This window comes from Notolepis coatsorum (genome assembly GCF_963971535.1).
Source record: "Notolepis coatsorum genome assembly, chromosome: 9".
In the NCBI taxonomy this organism is placed as follows: Eukaryota; Metazoa; Chordata; class Actinopteri; order Aulopiformes; family Paralepididae; genus Notolepis; species Notolepis coatsorum.
This window is the reverse complement of record NC_140173.1, coordinates 143,733,975-143,755,988: the sequence shown is the minus strand read 5'-3', so window position 1 is coordinate 143,755,988 and position 22,014 is coordinate 143,733,975. Positions and strand designations below refer to the sequence as shown.

Sequence of the window (22,014 nt, the reverse complement as noted above, 5' to 3'; positions counted from 1 at the left end):
GAGGAGAGGGGAGGAGGAGAGGGGAGGAGGAGAGGCGAGAGGGGAGGAACAGGAACACAGGGAGGAGGAGAGGAGAGGAGGAGAGGAGAGGAGAGGGGAGGAGGAACAGGAACACAGGGAGGAGGAGAGGGAGGAGGAGGAGAGGAGAGGGGAGGAGGAACAGGAACACAGGGAGGAGGAGAGGGGAGGAGGAGAGGAGAGGAGAGGGGAGGAACACAGGGAGGAGGAGAGGGGAGGAGGAGAGGGGAGGAGGAGGAGAGGAGAGGGGAGGAACAGGAACACAGGGAGGAGGAGAGGGGAGGAACAGGGGGGAGGAGCAGCAGGCTGGAATGATGACGTCGGATCGGAATGAGGGAGTGAACACTAGTGAATGTTCCGGGTCAGAAACTGGACTGAGAGGAAATTCAACTCTGGGACGACAAGGAGCGAGGAAAAAAAATAAAAACCTGAAACGCAACAACGCTCACCGGAATTGAGATGTAGGTAATAATATTTGATCGAACAAGAAGAGGAGGGCGTTTTCTTCTTCTTTTTAAAGCGGCACGAAAACATTCCAGTGTTGTCAATCATAAGGGAACCGGGGAGAGAAATACAAAAAAAACAGGTGCCTACAAACTAAACCAAAGTGGAGGAGCGAGAAGAACGGCGAGCAGTCCATGTTTCGCGTCGGCGTCGATCGAGCTTCTATAGTAGTAGTGCGATTTATTATTTACGATCGGGGAGGAGGTTGTGTTTACTTACTACTTTTTGAATCGCACTGACTTCCGATTGTGACGAGAAAGAATTTGGTGTTTTTTCTCTCTCTCTCTCGTCTCGTTTGTCGTTTCGCTTGACGCGGGTTGTGCGTTGGTTGGTGGTTTAGTTCCAGGACGATCCCACCACCGACAGACACACACACACTCCTCCTGGGCGAAGAAGCGATCTGTTGCCGCATCCCCTCTTCTTCCTCCTGTTTGTTTATCACACGGGTACGAGGCATTTCGTCGCCCCCCCTTGTGTGTGTGCCATCATCATCATCACCACCACCACCACCATCCAGCCTCGTCACTACTGTCAGTGAGTGATGTTCCACTGTATCCCTCTGTGGCGATGCAGCCGTCACGTCGAGGTGATCGATAAGCGCCACTGTTCCCTGCTCTATGTGCCCGACGAGATCTACCGCTACGGACGCAGCCTGGAGGAGCTGCTGCTGGACGCCAACCAACTCCGAGACCTGCCCAAGGTGAGCATCATGGAGAGAGACACTAGAGAGAGAGAGAGAGATGCTTTTAGACCTGCCCAGGTGGCGTGTATACTTTCGACAACAAATGTTTGTTTCCGCGTTCGAGTTTTGCGCTCTGATTGGCCAGGTCATGTGACATGTTTGTGCGCCAATCGTGGGACGGCAAGTTCGGCGCCTATTTCCGGGTCGAACAGCCTGCATTGATTGATTACTACCTAACGCCTAGTTTATCACTGGTTAAGCTTCTAGGCGACTCTTTCGCAGTTGGTTAAGGTTAGAGTTTGGAATCAGGGCAGGCGTTCTATCGCCCTGCTCTAAAGACAAACTCTAACCTTAACCAACTTCGAACGAGCGCCTAAGCTTAACCGGTGTAGAAACTTGCGGTCCCACGATTGGGCGTACATGTCACATGACCTGGCCAATCAGAGACGTGGAAACAAACATTTGTTGTCTAAAGTATTCAAGCGCCCAGGTGAGCATGGACACTAGCGTGAATACCAAACCAAGCCGCATTTCTCGGAGACGCTCTCTGATTGGCCGACGCCTGTTTCTACACTGGTTAAGCTTAGGCGACTCTTTCGAAGTTGGTTAAGGTTAGAGTTTGTCTTAGAGCAGGGCGATAGAACGCCGCCAGGTAGTTTGCAGGCTGTTCGACGCGGAAATGGGCAAAGACACAGCTCGTCACGCGATTGGGCAAACATGTCAGTGGCCAATCGGAGAGCGTCTGCCAGAAATGCGGCTAGGTTTGGTATACACGCTGGACACTAGCGAGAGAGGGAGATACTTTCAGACCTGCCCAGGTGAGCATGGACACTAGAGAGAGGGAGACTTTAAAGATGCACATCAGCAAAATTTATTTTGCACATAATCTCACACACGCCGCATCATCTAAACAGTTTTGCACACATTAATTTAGTTTGACAGCTAATGAGAGTGAATGAGTTTGAATATGGCCACCACCAGTGAATGTGATGTCATTGGTCGGTGGCATTGAATCCTTGTGTTGTGTTAATTACAGCTCCATGAAATGATGTAGATTGAAAGAAAACAGCAATAGCATGTCTTTTAGGGACCGACTATACCTTGATATTTCATTGAGCTGTAATTGACACGAAAAAAGGGGAGTAAAGGGACCGCACTCGAGGAAAATCGTTGTTTTTATTTTAATATGCACAATTTGTGCACAAAAGCACAAAACGTTTTTTCGACCATAATAATAATAATGGATTGGATTTATATAGCGCTCTTCTCTGACTCGGAGCGCTTCACAGAGACCATTATTCGTTCATACACAGTCATACCGGTGGTGGTAAGCTACAATTGCAGCCAGAGCTGCCCTGAGGCAGACTCACGGAAGCGTGGCGAATAATCATCGCCTGCCCTACGGCCCCTCCGAGCACCACCAACATTCATTCACATGCATACACATTCATACGAGGCAAGTAGGTTAAGTGTCTTGCCCAAGGACACAACGGCAATGGGATGGACCTGGGCTTGAGCGGGATTCGAACCACCAACCCTTTGATCATTGGACGCCCCGCTCTACCCCTGAGCCATAGCCGCGCCGTCCGGCCTTCATCAGTGTGCCGTAATTAACACGACATCGCTGAGTGGTGGCCATATTCAAACTAATTGACACTTAATAACTGTCACACTAAATGAATGTGTGCAAAACTGTTTAAACGTTTTCTTTTAGGACATGAGATTATGTGCAAAATAAATCAGCGTTGTTTTTTTTTGGTGAAGTTCCCCCCCTTTTTTTTTTTATCCACTTTTTCTCCCATTTTCCATATTTTCTCCCATCCCAATTTCGTATCATCCAATTCAACCCTCCCCTGTCACGGACGCTGTTTCTTGCCTCCCACAAGCCGGCTGCAATGTGGACTAAGTCATACATAGCACAAGTCCCCTCCGGTACTTGAGGTAACAGCAGTCGCATCTTTTCACCTGCGCAGCTCGATCTCTCAGTGGCGAGGAGTAACGCGTGGGAGGCTCACGCTGCCCCCGACACTTTCTGATTCCACTGCGCAGGCGCACCAACCGACCTGTAGGAGTCGCTGTCCACAACGCCCGATCCCCACCCATCAGTTTCCCACCCCCTAATACGGCCAATGTGTATTAGTACGGACGACCAGCTAAACTGAAAGCAGGCGAGCCCAGCGTCTCTGCATTCGTGGCGAGCGCCTTGCCCACTACGCCACGTAGCCGCCCAGTGAAGTTCCCCTTTTTTAAAACAAACCTGACACATTCAGAGAAAGCATTATTAGGTTGCCAGCCACGACCACGTGTTGTAAACCCGCCATGCTGTAGCAAAGTGCCACTCCAGGCCTACACACACCACACCACACCGACCTGCATCTCATGAGAACCTGTGCTAGTGGGGGGAACTGGGGACAATAATTGCGCAAGATCAGCATCAAGCCATGCATGTTGTGTGAGGTTGGGAATTTTACCCTGCTGCACCTGCCCCCCCCCCCCCCCCCCCCCAACTATAGGTGAACTGAAATGAGAGCAAATGTCACAATTGGGGTTGAAACACAAACGCTTTTTTTTTTGTGTCTCTTTCAGTCCCGGTCGACTCAAGCATTCATACGCGGCTCACACAGTGAAGTGAGGTGTTGGTTTACGGCAACACAGTCAGCAGCCAGCGCACCTAGGCTATTCTGCAACCTTTTGGGTGACGCATTATTACCGGGGGGGGGGGGGGGTTCCCAACCTTTTTTTGGACAGGCGATCTCATAACCTGTGACCCAACAGTTTTACATTTCACTAAGGTTTGTTGTGTATGACGGCACATGACATATAGGCTGCTAATGTAAAAAAAATTACCAATGTCATTATTACTCATAAACCGAGTTGCTCTCTCGTCGTGAGCTGGTCGGTCACGGCGGCTGTGGCCGTTTTGGGTGTCGCTTTGTTTGTTTTTCATTAGGAGAGTTTCTCTAGGGAACACGTTTTCATATGGAGCCAGGGTGTGTGTGTGTGTGTCGAGCCTCCTCCAGGTTTGAAGCACGGGCCGTGAGACTTCAGGAAGTGGTGTGTGCGTATATTCCACAGAACATCACTAGTCCATCTGACCCTTGGATTTTAAATCTAGACAGAGGGACTTCCAAAAGCCCCTCGACGGAGAACCGGAGGGATCTATAGGATCCACATTATCTTCTAGGCAGATCATTCATATTGGAATAATTAAAAAGCACAGTGGGAATCCTGATAATTCCATGGCCCAATTGTTGGCTGATTGCAGAATTGGCTTTAAAAAAACCTTTTTACATGTCTTTTTTTTATACTTGTAGTGTGATGCCTAATCCAAACGGATAATTGAGCAACTGAATTATACCAAACAATTATCATTTGTAATGTATTAATTACTCGCCCTGCGATGTCTTGGATTCATGAAGGTTTCTTTTTATTCTCGCATGTCTCCGTGGTGGTCGGCGTAGAATAAAAAAATAAAAACTGGTTATAAATACTTGACGAATTGACGTTTAGTGGAGATTTAGTTTAATAACAGCAAAATTATATCCAAAAATCTGTATGTACAAACCCCCTCTCACAACTTGTGCAATATAATTCGAGTCTCATTTATCCAGCCGTATGCTCAGCACTTCACAAACGCATGCATTTTTTTTGCCGAAACCTTCGCTAACTAAAAAAAACATTTCCGGTTCAATGCTGCCTTTCAATGGAACTCGCAAGTTTGTGCCCTCGACCTGAAGTGGGTTGTTGTAGTCGCGAGGGCACCGTTGCTAGGCAACTGAGCAATGTGTCTTGAAGCCACTGATTGAGGCTAACGATTTCCCACTCGCACCGGTTGTGAATACCAGCAGTGATACCACCACGTGGACTCTTGAGTGAAACATTTAAAGGGGAACTATCTTATAAATGGCCTTTTTCAGTGTTTAGCATTGTTTCCTAGCTATGTGAACTTATATTAATATGATCTATGTCTCTAATTCTCATATTGGCGCATTCTTCCAATTCTCCCCTCACAATATTCACCCTCACTGAACTAAGTCATTTGAAAATGTGATGATTTGTGATGTCAGAGAGACACCGCTGCATGATCATGTGGCTGTGTGGCATCAGGCTCATGATGAGCTGCACACAGTGGTTGGAGCCCAGGCTCAAAACGGCTCGAGATCTTGAGGTAGATTGTTTTTGAGGACTTGATTAGAAATACAAAACAAATGAATAAAAAATAAAAGAATTACAGAGGTGTTCCATAGACTCACAGGAATTGTGTAAAAGTGCCCAAATAGTGAAAGAAATAGTAAAATAGTTCCCCTTTAAGCAATAACTCAAGAAAATACATACTATGTTCTACTGAAAGAAGGAGCACGTTCAGTGTTAGACTTAAGACTCCCAAGATGCAACACCGAACGGCACAGGACGTCCTTCATTCCGACGGCCATTAGACTCTATAATGCTGCATCACTGTGCACAGCGTGATGGACGGTACAGCCTGGCCAAATCTTCCTGGACACTTTAAAAATGTTTACACTTCTCACAATCCTCCTGGACACTTTTCACTTTACATTTTCACACTTATTACTCTACATTTATTGTATATTTCTGTATATTTTTGGCTGGCTAGTTGTATATTTAAGATTTTAGAATGTGTATATATAAATACCAGAATGTATATACCGGACCGTATTTGATTCTCTATTTTATTTTATTCTTATTATTATATTCTTATTCCTATTTTAGTCCTATTGACTACCTAAATGTTTATTGTTGTTCAATGTAAGTGATCTGTAGTGCCGAATTTCCCTCGGGATCATTAAAGGATTTCTATTCTATTCTATAACTCGGACCACGTTTAGAAACTCAGACCACAGGTAGAATTCAGACTACAATGTGGACCTCAAAAACCACCGCTAGTGGTCAGACCACAGGTAGACGGACCTCAAAAACCACCGCTAGAGGTCAGACCACAGGTAGACGGACCTCAAAAACCACCGCTAGAGGTCAGACCACAGGTAGACGGACCTCAAAAACCACCGCTAGAGGTCAGACCACAGGTAGACGGACCTCAAAAACCACCGCTAGAGGTCAGACCACAGGTAGACGGACCTCAAAAACCACCGCTAGAGGTCAGACCACAGGTAGACGGACCTCAAAAACCACCGCTAGAGGTCAGACCACAGGTAGACGGACCTCAAAAACCACCGCTAGAGGTCAGACCACAGGTAGACGGACCTCAAAAACCACCGCTAGAGGTCCGACCACAGGTAGAACTTAGACCACGGGGCTCTGTAAGTGAGCTAATGGCTATGTATCGATTACATTACTAGCAAGTATTTCACGTCACTTTATGTCAAAACGTCGACATAACCATTATCTGAAATGAAAAAAAATAATAATAATAATAATTCTAACCCTAACTAACCTTACTGTCATGCACTTGTCCTAATAATATACTAACCTACACTGTAGCACTCAACACTTTGATGAACATTGTTACTCAGCTGATAGAGGTGTGCCCTTCCTGATGACCTGTCGTACAGAACTTGTAAGTCGCTTTGGATAAAAGCGTCGGCTAAATGTAAAATGTAAAATTGTAAGCCTTTTAAATTGAGCGTTTTTCTCTTGTAAAACCCAGCATTCAGATTCCACCACCCTCCAAGGCTATAGGACTAGGTATTGGCCACCTCTACCTCCACCGTTTCTCGCCAGGGCTGCAAGTACCATCAGGGCGGCAAAGAACGAATGAGAGACTATAAATGGCCAACGAACGATCGTGGTCTGATTCCAAAATTGTGCTTTTTCAAAGCCCAATTTGACCAATACCGATTGTATGCTGGTTAGGGCTGCACGATTTTGGGAAATAATCTAATTGCGATTATTCTGACAGATATTGCGATTTGCGATGCGATTATAACGTATTTAAAAAAAAATTACAAGAAGAATGTTGCTGCTTTCTGTAGTCGGGTCCCAACTGCAAAATTACTGTATTACCCTGTATTATACACTTTTACTATCATGTAGACTATTCTGCTTTGTGTTTACATGTGATGTATTGTATACATGCACATTTATTATGTTCTTGTGTGATGTATCGCACATTTTATTGCTGTGTGATGTATTGCAAATGTTATTGCTGTCATCTTGGCCAGGTCTACCTTGCAAAGGAGATCTTGTATCTCAATGGGACTTCCTGGTTAAAAAAAAAAAAAAAAAAAAAAATTAATTGCAGGCTTGGCGATTTGATAATTGCATCATTCCAAATCGCGATTTCGATTAAAAAACGATTAATCGTGCAGCCCTAATGCTGGTATATCGGCGCATGATCCTTAAGCAACACAATAGACTTTTAAACCCATTCACACCAACAAGCAGAGGAAGCCAGACCTGCTTCACTCCATTTGTAGGGAACCTGCTTGTCGAAACCTGTACTGTGATGTCACCACCACCACCATGCAGCACGTCTGCTCAGTGCAGGAAGTAGGGGTCGGTATCGTTGAAATCTTTTCCATTCCGGTGCCAAAATCGAAACTTTTCTTCTCCTCGTTTGAGTAAATACTAGGGATGCTCGATATTGGCTTTTTTACCGATACCGATATACCGATATTGTCCAACTCTTAATTTCCGATACCGATATATGCAGGGTTCCCCCCCCCCAAAAAACGGAATAATTTCAGGTAATTAACATTTCATATCTCTTGTTGTGGAATTAACACAACATTATGCATACTTTTGACAATAAATAAAATCAGAATTTGTTCTTACTTGCTTGCCTGGGTAAATAAAGGTTATAGAAATGTAAAAAAAAAAAATATCGATACCGATATTTTCCGATATCACATTTTAATGCCGATATCGGCCGATAATATCGGACATCCCTAGTAAATACCAATGCAAACACCAAACGACACCAATTTAAACCTGGTGACTATCATCTCGGCATGAATTGTTCTATCGGAGGAGAGAGAACTCCATGCTATGTTCCCTCTGACCTGCAACAGCATTTCAGATCAAACGCGTGGCTGCGCCTGCGACACGCCGCTTACAGTACGTGGATCCTCGTGATTTCGGTGCTCGTCATCACGGTGCCTCTCTACAACAGGGGTTCCCAAACTTTTCAGGCCGGGACCCAGAAAATAAGGCGTCAGAGAGCCGCGGCCCAATGCACATCGTCAGGCTTTTTTTTTTTTTTTTTTTTGGCATGCGACCGATTTTTTAAGCCAAATATCACTTCAATCCTATTAAGTTAGTTCAAGTTAGTTATTCATTTATATGTGCTATTTATGAGAGGGCTAACTTGTTGCAAAATAATAATGATAATAATAATAGCCTCATTAAGATACTATTGTTGCTTCGGTTGTTTTCAGCGTTTTATGTGCATAATCTGTTATTTAGTTTGAAATGTTCGTTGAAATAAGTAGTTTTTTCGTTTTTGTTTATTTATTAAGTTAATATGAAACCATATAGTCACATTTTAGAATACAATAGAATAGAATTTTAGAATACAACTAGAAACACTGTCCTGGCCTGCTTCTAAGTTCAGTGACCTGACAATTTAATTTTAATTTTAATTTTTTATAAATCATCTCGCGGCCCTCCTGTGGCTGCTCGCGGCCCACCCACTGCTCTACAACACGACTCAGTCCGGTTGAGTATCGGCCACGTTTTAGAACCGGCGGCACCACTCGGTACCGTCTGCTCTGTCTGGACACCCGGCTGACCCCAGCGGCGGCGGTGAGACGTGACGACGACGACAAGGCAAACAACAAATTGCTCAACGTCAGCCTGTTTCCTCCTCATTTCACAACAAGTATTCCAACAATGTTTAGAGCAAAGAAAGGGGGGGTGGTGCGCAGGGCGGGCGGGGGGGGGGGGGGGGGAGATTCTCAATGTGCCTGCCAAGAGAAGCCACTGTGTGCGCCATGGTGCTCCTCGGCATGTAACTAATTCCATCTATCTACGCGGCTCACAGAGTGAACCCAGGAGAGATGTCCGATTGGATGAGCCTCGCGGTCGGGATTGCTCTGTTAGCTCGGCGCTTGCTGTGCTCCCTCGTCATCACGTTTGCCTCTCTAAGGTGGCTACTAGCTTGGACAATCGCCAACACCCCCCCCCCCCTCCCTTAGTTCTCTATTGTGCTGACTATGTCTGGGTTAATGAGGCCCCGAGCTCAGTCACATCATCCCGCACGTCTGTTTCTTGCCACGGGAGAGAGAGAGCGAGAGAAAGCAAAGATCAGCAGAGCGGCTCCTGACTGAGCAGAGAGTTGTGAGTGAGTGCGTTGTTCCAACAAATTCACCCGGCGCTTTATTTATTAAGGCACCTACCGACTTGTTGAAACATGAGTTTTAAAACTCATAGACGTCGTGAACCATTGAGGTTAAAACATTTTATATATATATATATATATATATATATATATATATATATATATATATATATATATATATAAAGAAGGCCCGTTCTGTAATCCAAATACAAAACGGAGACATGTTTTAATTATCTAGTTGAGTGACTGAGCTCTTGATGGAAGGACGACTAGGCCAGAGGGCCAGAGGCAACGGGTTATTAATGTGAAGTTTTTAATAACATTTTCCTCCAGGTTATTTTGTGGCGTTAACGACGTGTTGTTTATGTTGGTAATGTTTAAGGAAGCACAGGAGAAAACCGACCTACCTTTACGATTTGAAAAAAAAAGGGTTAAAGTTCCACTAAGGCTTATTATATTCTATCCACAGATCGTTGGTCATTGAGAATTGGTCCTGGGGAATATAACTCAATAGTTGAATAGGGTAATATAAACGGAGCTACAGAACCCGTTACACTCGATAGCCTGACAGGACTGGAGATTCAAATATTGACATGGGAGTTATAGCTAATGTATTCTGTAGTTGGTTCTGTCTTTTGTGTGTGTGTGTGTGGTGTGTGTGTGCGTTTGTGTCAGCCATGGACGATAGCTCTGGGGCCTAGTGGTGAATGAGGCAAACCAGAAGAACGGCTTTGCTGTCACTATATACGCTAATGGCGCATTCACCAGACATGTCGTAACACCGCGGGGGAACGGGGCCGCACGCTGTTTCAGGTGCCGGAAAACCGAAGCAGGCGCTGCCTCCTGCCTGCCCATCTTTCTCCTCTTGATTGTCATCCTCTTTCCTTCCTTTGTGTGTCGGATGATGAGCCGTAGCTTCCTGTCCAGGCAGACGGAGGCCAGGTTTGTTGTTGTTGGCACGGTCGTCGAAAAAGTGTTCTGTTCCCGACCGTCTACAGTCGTCGTCGTTATGCTCGCCGTGCTCTGAAGGAACGGTGTAGCTGAGGGAAGGCAGGAGGGTGAAACCCTTCAGATGGGAGCCATCCACCACGTGAATGGATTCTAAGTTAGGGCTGTACCGAATGTCATTTTTTAAACATTCAAAGCTTCGATTGAAGTATTTGAACGAAGCTTCGAATGTCTATAACGTTTTTTTTTTTACTTCAAATTCTTTTATTTATTTTAATTTTTTTAAACTAAATCCTCAATTTTAATAAAGTGATTAATCTGATTAAATTAGTATTTTTCTTTTATTAAATCAACTTTCTTTAATGAATATAACTCATCAGTTTCGTCAACATAAATAATCCAATAAGGGCACGGTTGGTATGAAAGTGATGGTGACGTCTTATGTATAATATTATACATTTTATTTTAAATGATTAAACCAAATAAATTGGTTTAAGCAGATGAAAAAGAAAATGAAAGATATATAAAAAAAAAAATTATAAAAAATTCGAATGTTGATCTAGAATTCAAATGTCAACATTATGATCGAAGCTTCGAAGCATTCGGTACAGCCCTAGGATTCTTTCTCCTGGGCGAAATCCAGGAGACGTGTGACCGACCCCCCCCCTTGTGATCTTGGACAGGTCTGTCTTGCGAGTTGTGGAAATAAACACGTCTCAAAAGTTCAATGTTAGAAATGAGAGCCAGGAGGCTGTTGATGAGGACGTCATCAGGATGGGGGGGGGGGGGGGGGTCCGTGACTGCAGATCCTCAGTCGGTTATTATTTCAGTTAATAACGAATCCCCGTCGACAGCACTACACGGCACGGTTGGAAGAGAATGGACGGAGATTAAATGAAAATATAGGCAGAGATAATCAAATAATATAGGCCTAGATAATCAAATAATATAGGCCTAGATAATCAAATAATATAGGCCCAGATAATCAAATAATATAGGCCTAGATAATCAAATAATATAGGCCTAGATAATCAAATAATATAGGCCTAGATAATCAAATAATATAGGCCTAGTAGAATAAAATAGAGACAAGAAAGATAGAAGCGCCGGCTTAGGTCAGGATTCCTATTTACATATGGACATAGTGACATATCTACAGGTGTTTATCTACAGGTGTCCTATCTACAGGTGTTGACAGATATATATGAACAGTAATGGTACACAATGAGCGATTATTCATGTTGATCTTCCTGGGTTCGGCCGGGGACACACGGAGGGGTTAACATGGGCGCGGAAAGGAAACTGGCTGCTCTTCTCGACGCTTCCTGCGTCCGGTGTGTCTCTGGTGTAAGAGGAAAAACATGGAACTTTGGGTGAACACCCCCTTTTGTACCGTTTTGGACTCATTTTGTTCCAAGCTCTGTAAATAACATTGGAAATAACAAGGTGAATGACAAACTCGGTTGACCATCGGCACTGCTGTTAATTTAGTCGTCTTCATTTGCCGGTAGACATCCTTACCGGCACCATATTTGTATGGGATGGCCTATGTGGTGTAGGGATGGGTACCTTTCACATTTGAACCGATAAGGTACCGGTACCTGTGAATCGATACCGGTACCCAACGGTACCTTTTTTCGGTACTTTAGTCTCAATAACTATTTTTAGTTGTGAAAAAAATAATCCAAACTTCAAATAACTACAATTTCGACCGTTTTCGGCTTGCCATTGCTCCGACTGCTTTGTTGTTGAATCAAGTCAAATCCTAGGAAAGCATATATTGTGCGTGTGAACGTTGACATGAAAAGAAAAAAAAAGCTAAAAAAAATAAAATCTTTTTTCTCTCTCGATATCTCACTTGAATTGATACTCGGTAGTACGACGTGTTTCGGTTCGGTACCTCAAAAGTACCGAATTCGGTACCCATCCCTAATGTGGTGTAGTCAAACGATGTTCCCCATGCCAAACAAGGGTGCTTTGATCACTCTGCCTCAGTAGGTAGGACTGGCCTTACTGTATGTTCTGTGACAGGAATATTCCTAAGAAGCCTGTCTGATGTGTTGCAGACTCATGTGGTCATTGTAGTAAAATTAAGCACTTGTGCAATTTTCTTTGCTGAACCCTGAGGGCTGGCCTACAATAGTGAATGTCCCTAACTGACCTGAGTGACTGCCTCCCCATTGTTGAAATCTGCATGCATGAGTGTCGCTAGGCTTGTCTAGTCCTGTTCTTCTCGTGGTTTTGTTTAGGAAACATTATTGGAATTTGAAATGATTAGCATTTGTTTGCAATGTTAGTGGAAGTAAATGTCGATGTAGGATTGAAGCATGTATCTGAAAAACATGCAAGTCATCCTTTAAAGTTAGGCTAATGTTGTGAAGCAGTTCCACATGTTGTAAACAGTCCTACATGTGAATTGTGAAGCAGTTCCACATGTTTTTTTTATCCACTTTTTCTCCTCCTGTTTTTCTGTGTTTTTCTCCCATCCCAATTTAGTCATGCCAATTCCCCCCCTTCCCTTCCTGGTCGTTGCTCGCTTGTGCCCCCCACTGGTCTAGGGAGGGTTGATACTATCACATGTCCCCCCCCCCCCCCCGATACATGCGGATTCAGCCAGCCACTTCTTTTCACCTGCCAGCGTGGACTCGCATTGGTGAGGTGTAACGTGTGGGAGGCTCACACTACCCTCACCATCTCCCTTCCACGCTGTGCAGGCACCCTGACCGACCTGTAGGAGTCGCTGTTTACAACGACCAGATTACCACCCACCGGCTTCCCTCCCGCTGACTCTGCCAATTGAGCCAATATGACGGCCGGCCAAGCCGGAGGCAAACGCTGACAGCCGTATTCGATACCAGTGTCTCTCGCGTTGGTGACGACGAGCGCTTAGTCCACTGCGCCACCCAGCCGCCAAGCAGTTCCACATGTTGTAAACAGTCCTGCATGTGATTGTGAAGCAGTTCCTCATGTTGTAAACAGTCCTTTTTCCAGTTCCAGTTGCTTTGCTAACAAATACTAACCATTTCTACTTCCAACATCTCAAAAGCCAAAACACTGGTGCAGGAGCTTTTTTTTAACTAACTGGAGTATCAGTTTAATCATACAGGCTTTTTAACATGTGTATCAGGAGTATCATTTTGTCATTGGACATTTTATCTGTTTTCATTAGCCTATTACCTATAACCCTGGTGATATGCTGGCTCTCACTGCCTATCAATCTACACGTTTGAGTTATGGTGGCCATTAGGGGCCATGTGGTATGGTATGGTATGTAGCATCAGCAGCATAGTTAATACCTGGAGCTCACATCAAAGGGGCGCAGGTTTGTTGGCAATGCTGTTTGAGTGCCGAACAGGAGGCGTTCCTAGACATTGGCACAATGTTCTTTATTTAATTAGGCTTTAGGTCTGAACACAGGGCTTTCCCTAAACAATGGTATAGGGGGGCGCAGCACCACTATGACAATGTGCCAGCGCCACCACCATGTGTTTAAACATTTAAAAATAATATAATTGTAATATATTTAAATTTTTAATATAATAAATATTAAAATATATAAGAGATACTTTTTTTTTTTTTACATTTCTTTTTGCAGTTAAACCTTCGAGCCAGCTTATACGGTATATACACTGTACTGTAAATAAATGACCTATTTGGAACTTTTGTTAGCTATTTTATTGAAATTATGTTTTTAAGTTGCAGGAAATGACAGCAAATGGCTTCTTTATTGCAATAATTGTTTGCCTCTCGAACGGTGGGCACAGCCCCCCCTCCAGACCACCCCCTAGTTGAGACTCCGAGTCGGCACCATCTTCTTTGTGAATCCTGTGGAAAGTCCTGGAACCTGTCCCCACCCTGTCGGCCACAGGCACAGCTTGTGGGATTGCCAGGAGGCTGTTGTGTCAGCGGGCTAAGTACCAACAGAATCTGATATGATGTGCTAACATGCATGGACCTGCTAAATGAGCACTTTTGCACAGAGGCTGCATAAAAATAGACATAAAGCGTGATGGCATGGTTGAAGGGTTCAGGACGCGGTGGTAGCAGTGGCGTCCTTTCAGTAAAAGGCAAGGTATGGCGAGGAGGGTGGGGGGGTGAAGGGGGGGTTTCCCTCCCCCTGGTGGGAAACTTTTTTTGTCAAATCAGTTGTGCAATAGTCACTTTTGGTGAGTTGTTTCTATACAATTCAGTTATATGACATTTAGGTATGACGCAGGACTACACAAGCATTTTTAGTATAGAAATGTGTCAACAGACTAAAGCAGGGAACCACAATATTTTGCATACGAATTATGCAGAATGTAATATCATAACTGTCTATTACTTTTCTTGCAATTGAGCCAATTTTCCTTAAGTATGGTTTTGAGGTGTGTGTTCAACAGAATGTAGTATCAAAAACACATTCACAAAAAGTATGGGTTACTGAATGCTGAACTGCACTATTATAATCACTAAGCCAGACCTTACCTGTGTCCCTGTATCACTTGTCTCTGCTGCCCTTTGATTAAAAAATGTCCCTATGTCCATTTTCCTTTTTTTTGGGGCATATTTCAGTTAGTCACAGTAAAAGTCACCTAGTAAAAGTGAGATAATTGACAATATCAAAACATGCTAGGGCTGTACCGAATAGTTCGAAGCTTTGTTCATAATGTTGACATCCAAATTCTAAATCAACATAAAAAATTGTAATTTTTTTCTTTTTTTTTTTCTTTACATTTTTATTTGCCAAGGTATGGCGAGTGCCATACCTTGCCATACCAAATGGACGCCCCTGGGTGGTAGGGCTGGGCGATTAATTCGAATTCATGATTTTTTTAAAAGGAAAATCGATAAAAAATAAAATAAAAAAATCGTTGATTGTTTGGTGAAAGTTAGATTTGCACTTTATTAAATTCATTCTTGTTTGACGATCAAGAGGCACCGTTTATTTGCTTTTTAAGTGAAGTTTGGTGAAAAAGCAAGTTATTGCACTATTAATCCCAATGGGGACATTCATCTTTGTTTGATCAAGAGTAACCTTTTATATATATATATATAATTATTTCTTTTTTTAAGTGAAGATTGGTGAAAGTTAGGTTTGCGCTTCAATCCCAATAGGGAAATTCATCTTGGTTCGATACTCTTTTTGTGTCGAATAAAAACAAAGCTTATTTTAATGATTTCCTTGGCGTTTCTAGTTTTCAAGAGAAAAAAATCGATTAAAATCGGATGTGGTGTGAAAAAATCTGAGATTTTATTTTTAGGCCATATCGCCCAGCCCTACGCGGTGGTATATCTCCGACGTAAAGGGACATCGCCACTTTTGAAAGTGTCACTTATGGAAGCTGTAGGGCCCAAGATCTAATCATTGAAACGTGGCACACCACTGGCAACAAGAGAACAACTTGGCGCCTGTGCACATCAAAGACTTGGCAAGGCATGAAGGGTGGAACTTTGCCCCCCCTGTTTCGATTGGGTTATGTTGCTCAATGTTTCATTTATGTCTCAAGAGACTTTATTGAATTGTTCCAATTAAGCAACATTTTTCACATGAATGAAGGCTCCCTTTTTTAATGCATATCTCCATTTGATTTAAGGGTGTGTTAGGGCTGGACTTGGCTTCAAAATACTCCGCTTTGGAACATGTGGCTTATTGATGAATGTTGAATCAAGTAAAATCCTAGGTAAGCATATATTGTGCGTGTGAACGTTGACATGAAAAGAAAAAAGGTAAAAAAAAAATATATATATATATATTATTATTATTTTATTTATTTATTCCCCCCCCCCAGGTATCTCACTTGAATCGATACTCGGTAGTACCGACGTGTTTCGGTTCGGTACCTCAAAAGTACCGAATTCGGTACCCATCCCTAGTTCCGAGTCATCTTGCCTCATGGTGGTGCTATTCTCATAAAACGTAAAACATTAGCGACTCCACAATCATGGCTCGGATTAGGGGAGTTGTCAAAAGGTGGATTGCAATTTCGGTTTGTTCCCCATTGACCTCCACAAGACGGGTGAGAGAGGAAGGTCTGCCGCTCAGATGAGTAAGGTTTTAATGTGCAGTGGAGTGTTACTTTAACCAAATAGACCTTGAAGCCACTGCTCTAGCAAAAGGGCACAATGATGAAAACATACTGCAATGTGAAACTACATTTGACAGATTGTGCTTAATTTGTTTAAATGTTCCTCTCTACTAGTATTTTAATTGCAAATTGGGACTAGCTTATTCTTACTTGTAGCATAGTTAAATTTTATGTGTGTGTGTTTCTCTCTCTCTCCATGGCGGATGTCGCAGCCACATAGATGCAATTAACCAGTTACACCTCAATCCGGTAAATGAGTTTAATGTTGTTTTGCAGTGGAAAGGTTGTTAATTGGATAACAACACAACCCACTCCTGCTCCAGCAGAGCTACTCAGTGGCTGACAGGTGCAAATTGGTTGCACTGGGCAGCTCTCACATCTATTATTATGTGTTTATTATGCATGTTACCCTGGCTCCCCCTGCAACAGGTTTCTCTGACTGGCGATGACGACAAGAATTTGTTTTTAGTCAACGTGGCTGGATCAGTAAAGGTTAAATGTCTAGAGGCCTCGAGAGACTGACCCGAATTCTTCCAAGCTTCAATCGCTATCGTGTTCATCGATGGCAAAATTAAGATTCAAATGCTTTTTAGGGACCAGGCATCGAAGCGGCCCCAGACACTATTTGTATTTGTCAATATTACTATTATTCCTCTTCTTAACTAAAACGGTCTTTCCATGCATGAAAATGCACCCACACTTTGCACATACTAGGTCCAGTCCCACGGGAAAACTACCTCCACTGTAATAGAGGATGGTGTGTCAATAGGCCTGATGGTTTAAAGCTTAGGTCCGAGTCTATTATAACACCAAGACTTGTAACTTCGTGTTTAATAATGATTATTGATTATATTTTTGATCGAATTTTGGAACTCTATTTTTTGAAACTTTGCAAATAGATCCCATACGTTGCCAAACTATGACCAAATTATTATGGGGCCAATAGTCCTGAAAGTGGCGATATAGCAGAGGCTGAAAATTCATTAGAAATCAATGGTACAAGCTACAGGTCTAATTCTGTTGAGATTGTCTACCCTTTCATACTAGCTACTAGATTTACTGGTTTTCTTCTAAATATGCTAAATTAATTCACCCCAACTAGTCTGTCCAAATGATAGAAAAACTAAACAGCACACCCTGTTATAATAAGGCCCCAATCAGAGCCGCCACTGGGTTTTTAATTATTTAAAATATTGAATCCACAGTGCATGAAAACATCCGACTGTAAATGGTGCTGTACACATTTACTGGAAGGAAATTACTTAATCAATGTACAATCTTTACAAAAATGAACAAGGCAACAGAGAGATGGTACTTGGTAGTAGATGCAAAATCAAAAAAATCGTACTTCTATCTTGAATTTTTTTTAAAAGCTTTTTCTTTTTCTGGCCTTATGTGAAATGTTCACATGGTGAAGTCAAACAACTGAATTGGGCAGCGATGAATCTTCATGGAAACAAAATTCCAAAATGGAACATACCGTAAAACTAATAGCCAAGAGAAGCCCCACACCAGCCCCGCACGCACACACATTTACACACTCCTGCGCGCGGTCTCTCTCTCTCTCGCTCGCTCGTTCTCTGCCTCTCTCTGTCAAAACCCGCTTGAGGAAGTGCAGGTATTTCCACTCGCTCTGCTGTTGTTGAGCAAATGGTTGCGCTACAACCACAGAGGGGGCGTTAGTTATGCAGATCAGTGCCTTATTCACGTCAGCAAAACAGTCAAATCAGAATGACCTAATTCACTGGAGGAGGAGATTGTCTCAACTGAATTAGAGCAATCCGCCAATATGGTAATTCGAGACACAGACCCATTGATACTAACCCCCCATTGCTATAAAACAATGCTAAACACTGAAAAAGGCCATTTATAAGACACGGGACCTTTAAGTCAAAACCACTCTTCAGATATAATTATATTGGACCAATATAATAATATAATATATACTACTGGATATCTTATCACACTCTAGAACCCTGACAGCGCACAGACAGACAAACATTTTTTAATACTTTTTTATTATGTGATTCTCTACTATTTATTATTATTATTGATGAGTATTAGTGTTTTCTATGTGCACTTTTTCACTATGTGTGTTTCTATTACTTGATTGAGAGATCCACACAACAATCCCAATGCCCTGTACACCTGTACCTTTGAACTTTGGAGGGCCCAAAACAATGCTGAGGGGGGCCTCGTTTGGCCTGCTGCTCCACTCTGGTGCAGCTCTGACAGTCTGACTAAAGGGTTGCTGTTCATACCAGAACGTTTAGAGAGTGTGTTGGGGTTGTGAGCCTGGCGACTGGAGTGTTGGAGTGACCTTGCACTCTGACCTTCGGCTTACAGTATGTGTAACTGCATATGACGCGTGGGGGCCCGAGCGTGTCAGTGTGTGTGTGTCTAAGGGGGATATGTGAAATGGAAAATGCCAATTGCCCTTAATAGCACAGGTTGCTATGGTTATGGAAAAGCTGGAATTAAACAAGTGTTTTATAAGCCTGTGAAAGGTTGGTAAACTAATGCATACTAGCTTATCCAAAACATTTATACAAATTGGTTCTGAATATATATATATATATTCTTTGGTCCAGTTTTTAAAGGGATAATAACACATTTCACAGGCTTGTGTGATAAAAAAAAAAATAACATTTCAGCAAAGAGGCTTACTTAATTTGGTCTGCACAGTTATTTTACATAATGTGTAGATACTATATCTATACTATACTATATCTGTACATATCCTACTCTTTTACGCTGCTGGACAGTATGACTACTACCATACTGTCTTTACGCCTGTATCACTGTACATATTAATACTACAACTCTGTACATACATCTGATTAGCACTACACTTAGTAGTACTAACTTGTATATTTTGTACCCAGTTTAATCACCTGTATATTGCTGTTGCACTTTACTGCTACATTTGCACTCTGGTTGGATGCCACACTTCTTTTCGTTGTACTGTACTTGTGCTGTATCATTTGTATCTAATCTAATAATAATAAAAAAAAAAAAAAGTGAGAAAGAAACCGTGTTAGTTACCCTGAATCTCACCCCTAACGTGACCTCCTTCTCTGTTTGCCTTGCAGCCGTTCTTCCAGCTCGTCAAACTAAGGAAACTGGGCCTGAGCGACAATGAGATCCAGAGGCTCCCGCCAGAAATAGCGAACTTCATGCAGCTGGTGGAGCTCGACGTGTCTCGAAACGGTGAGAATGGCGACAACGGTGTGACTTTTTTTTATTTCTTTTTTATTTAAGATGGCATGAAGAGCTCTTGGCGTAAAGGAGATGAATGAGGGCTTGGGGGACGATAATGTCCCTGAAAGTTGTGGAATTACTCCTGGAATTTCAATTATGGGAATGCAAAGAATTGTACCTGCAGAACTCAAATAGATCACACCAAAATGCTCACACCACACCAACATAATGCTCACACCACACCAGCCATAATGCTCACACCACACCAGCCATAATGCTCACACCACACCAGCCATAATGCTCACACCAACATAATGATCACACCACACCACACCACCCATAATGCTCACACCACACCACCATAATGCTCACACCACACCAGCCATAATGCTCACACCACACCAACATAATGATCACACCACACCACACCACCCATAATGCTCACACCACACCAACATAATGCTCACACCACACCAACATAATGCTCACACCACACCAACATAATGCTCACACCTCTCCACCCATAATGCACACACCTCTCCGCCCATAATGCTCACACCTCTCCACCCATAATGCACACACCTCTCCACCCATAATGCTCACACCACACCAACATAATGCTCACACCACACCAACATAATGCTCACACCACACCACACATAATGATCACACCACACCAACATAATGCTCACACCACACCAACATAATGCTCACACCACACCACACCACCCATAATGCTCACACCACACCAACATAATGCTCACACCACACCAACATAATGCTCACACCACACCAACATAATGCTCACACCACACCAACATAATGCTCACACCACACCAACATAATGCTCACACCACACCACACCACCCATAATGCTCACACCACACCAACATAATGCTCACACCTCTCCACCCATAATGCTCACACCACACCAACATAATGCTCACACCACCCAATACTCTCACGAGGGCACAAAACCCAGGCTAGACAAAGTTAACTTCTTAACCCGAGAGCCCAGTAATGCTATCTAAAATCCTATTATAGAATGATGTCTTTATCATATTGTTGTATGGCATGGAGCTATGTATCACTTATTATACAGTAATAAGTCATGATAATCGTATTAACCAATAGAAGCTGAGGCTCTAATAGATATTTAACCCACTTCTTCTCCTCATGAAGGCGTCTGATCATGACCGTCATTTATTTGAGTCTTGTCACTGATATAATAGGCCAGTGTTTCGCAAACCTTTTCATGTCGAGTACGTCCAAACAGACCCCCATCTGATAGGAGTTTGTTCCAGTGACCCCCATCTGATAGGAGTTTGTTCCAGTGACCCCCATCTGATAGGAGTTTGTTCCAGTGACCCCCATCTGATAGGAGTTTGTTCCACTGTTCCTCATCTGATAGGAGTTTGTTCCAGTGTTCCTCCTCTGATAGGAGTTTGTTCCACTGTTCCTCATCTGATAGGAGTTTGTTCCAGTGTTCCTCCTCTGATAGGAGTTTGTTTCAGTCACCCTCATCTGATAGGAGTTTGTTCCAGTGTTCCTCCTCTGATAGGAGTTTGTTCCACTGTTCCTCATCTGATAGGAGTTTGTTCCAGTGTTCCTCCTCTGATAGGAGTTTGTTTCAGTCACCCTCATCTGATAGGAGTTTGTTCCAGGGACCCCCATCTGATAAGATTCACGTTGTTAGATATGTAGTACAGATTAGAATAACTACTTTATTGTACACAAGGTAATTGAAATACAGTATGTCTTTTTGCACATCCCCCCCTAGTTACACATACACACATAGTCCCTCACACATGCATTCCTACAGCGAGGTCCCTGGAACGTTTTTTTTTTTAGAATGCAGTGCCTTGCTCAAGTGCAATCAGGTAGAGATATGTGGGCAGGGTAGATATAACACCGGCCGCCGCCCTTCGGTCACCAGCTCACAACTGGAGCACACCTTCCCGTCGGGGATCGAACCAGCGAACCTTCCGTTTACCAGTCCACATCTTTACTTCTAGGTCACCGTGCCCCCCCCCCCCCCCCCCCTACGCTTCCTCGGTAGCTGTCTGTAGGCGTGGAGGTAACAATACATGGGGAGAAATAGATTAATCGTATTATTATTATTATTATCAGAATAGCCGTTCCTATACATCTCATTGTCATAACTTCTAGTGAACGAAATGGTGGTTAAATAAAAACAAGTGCGTAAGTAAGGGGTTTCCTGGCAACACGTATCCCCCCCATACAAAGCCTGATTTCATTCATGTCACTATACATAATGAAAATCTTTTTTGGTAAACGGGAGGATTATAAACGACGTGGACAAAGAAAGCCACGTG

General features: G+C 43.2%; 1 protein-coding gene across 1 annotated transcript in view; it reads left to right on the top strand.

Moving 5' to 3' along the window:
* The first annotated feature begins 383 nt into the window (after positions 1-383).
* Positions 384-22,014, top strand: part of LOC311234792 (uncharacterized protein) — an 84,997-nt gene continuing 63,366 nt past the window's right edge. Inside the window, exons 1-2 of the mRNA XM_084322036.1 lie at positions 384-1,222; positions 19,570-19,687. Coding sequence (XP_084178162.1) covers positions 1,064-1,222; positions 19,570-19,687 — 277 coding nt within the window. The 5' untranslated portion in view covers positions 384-1,063. The remainder of the gene's footprint in view (positions 1,223-19,569; positions 19,688-22,014) is intronic.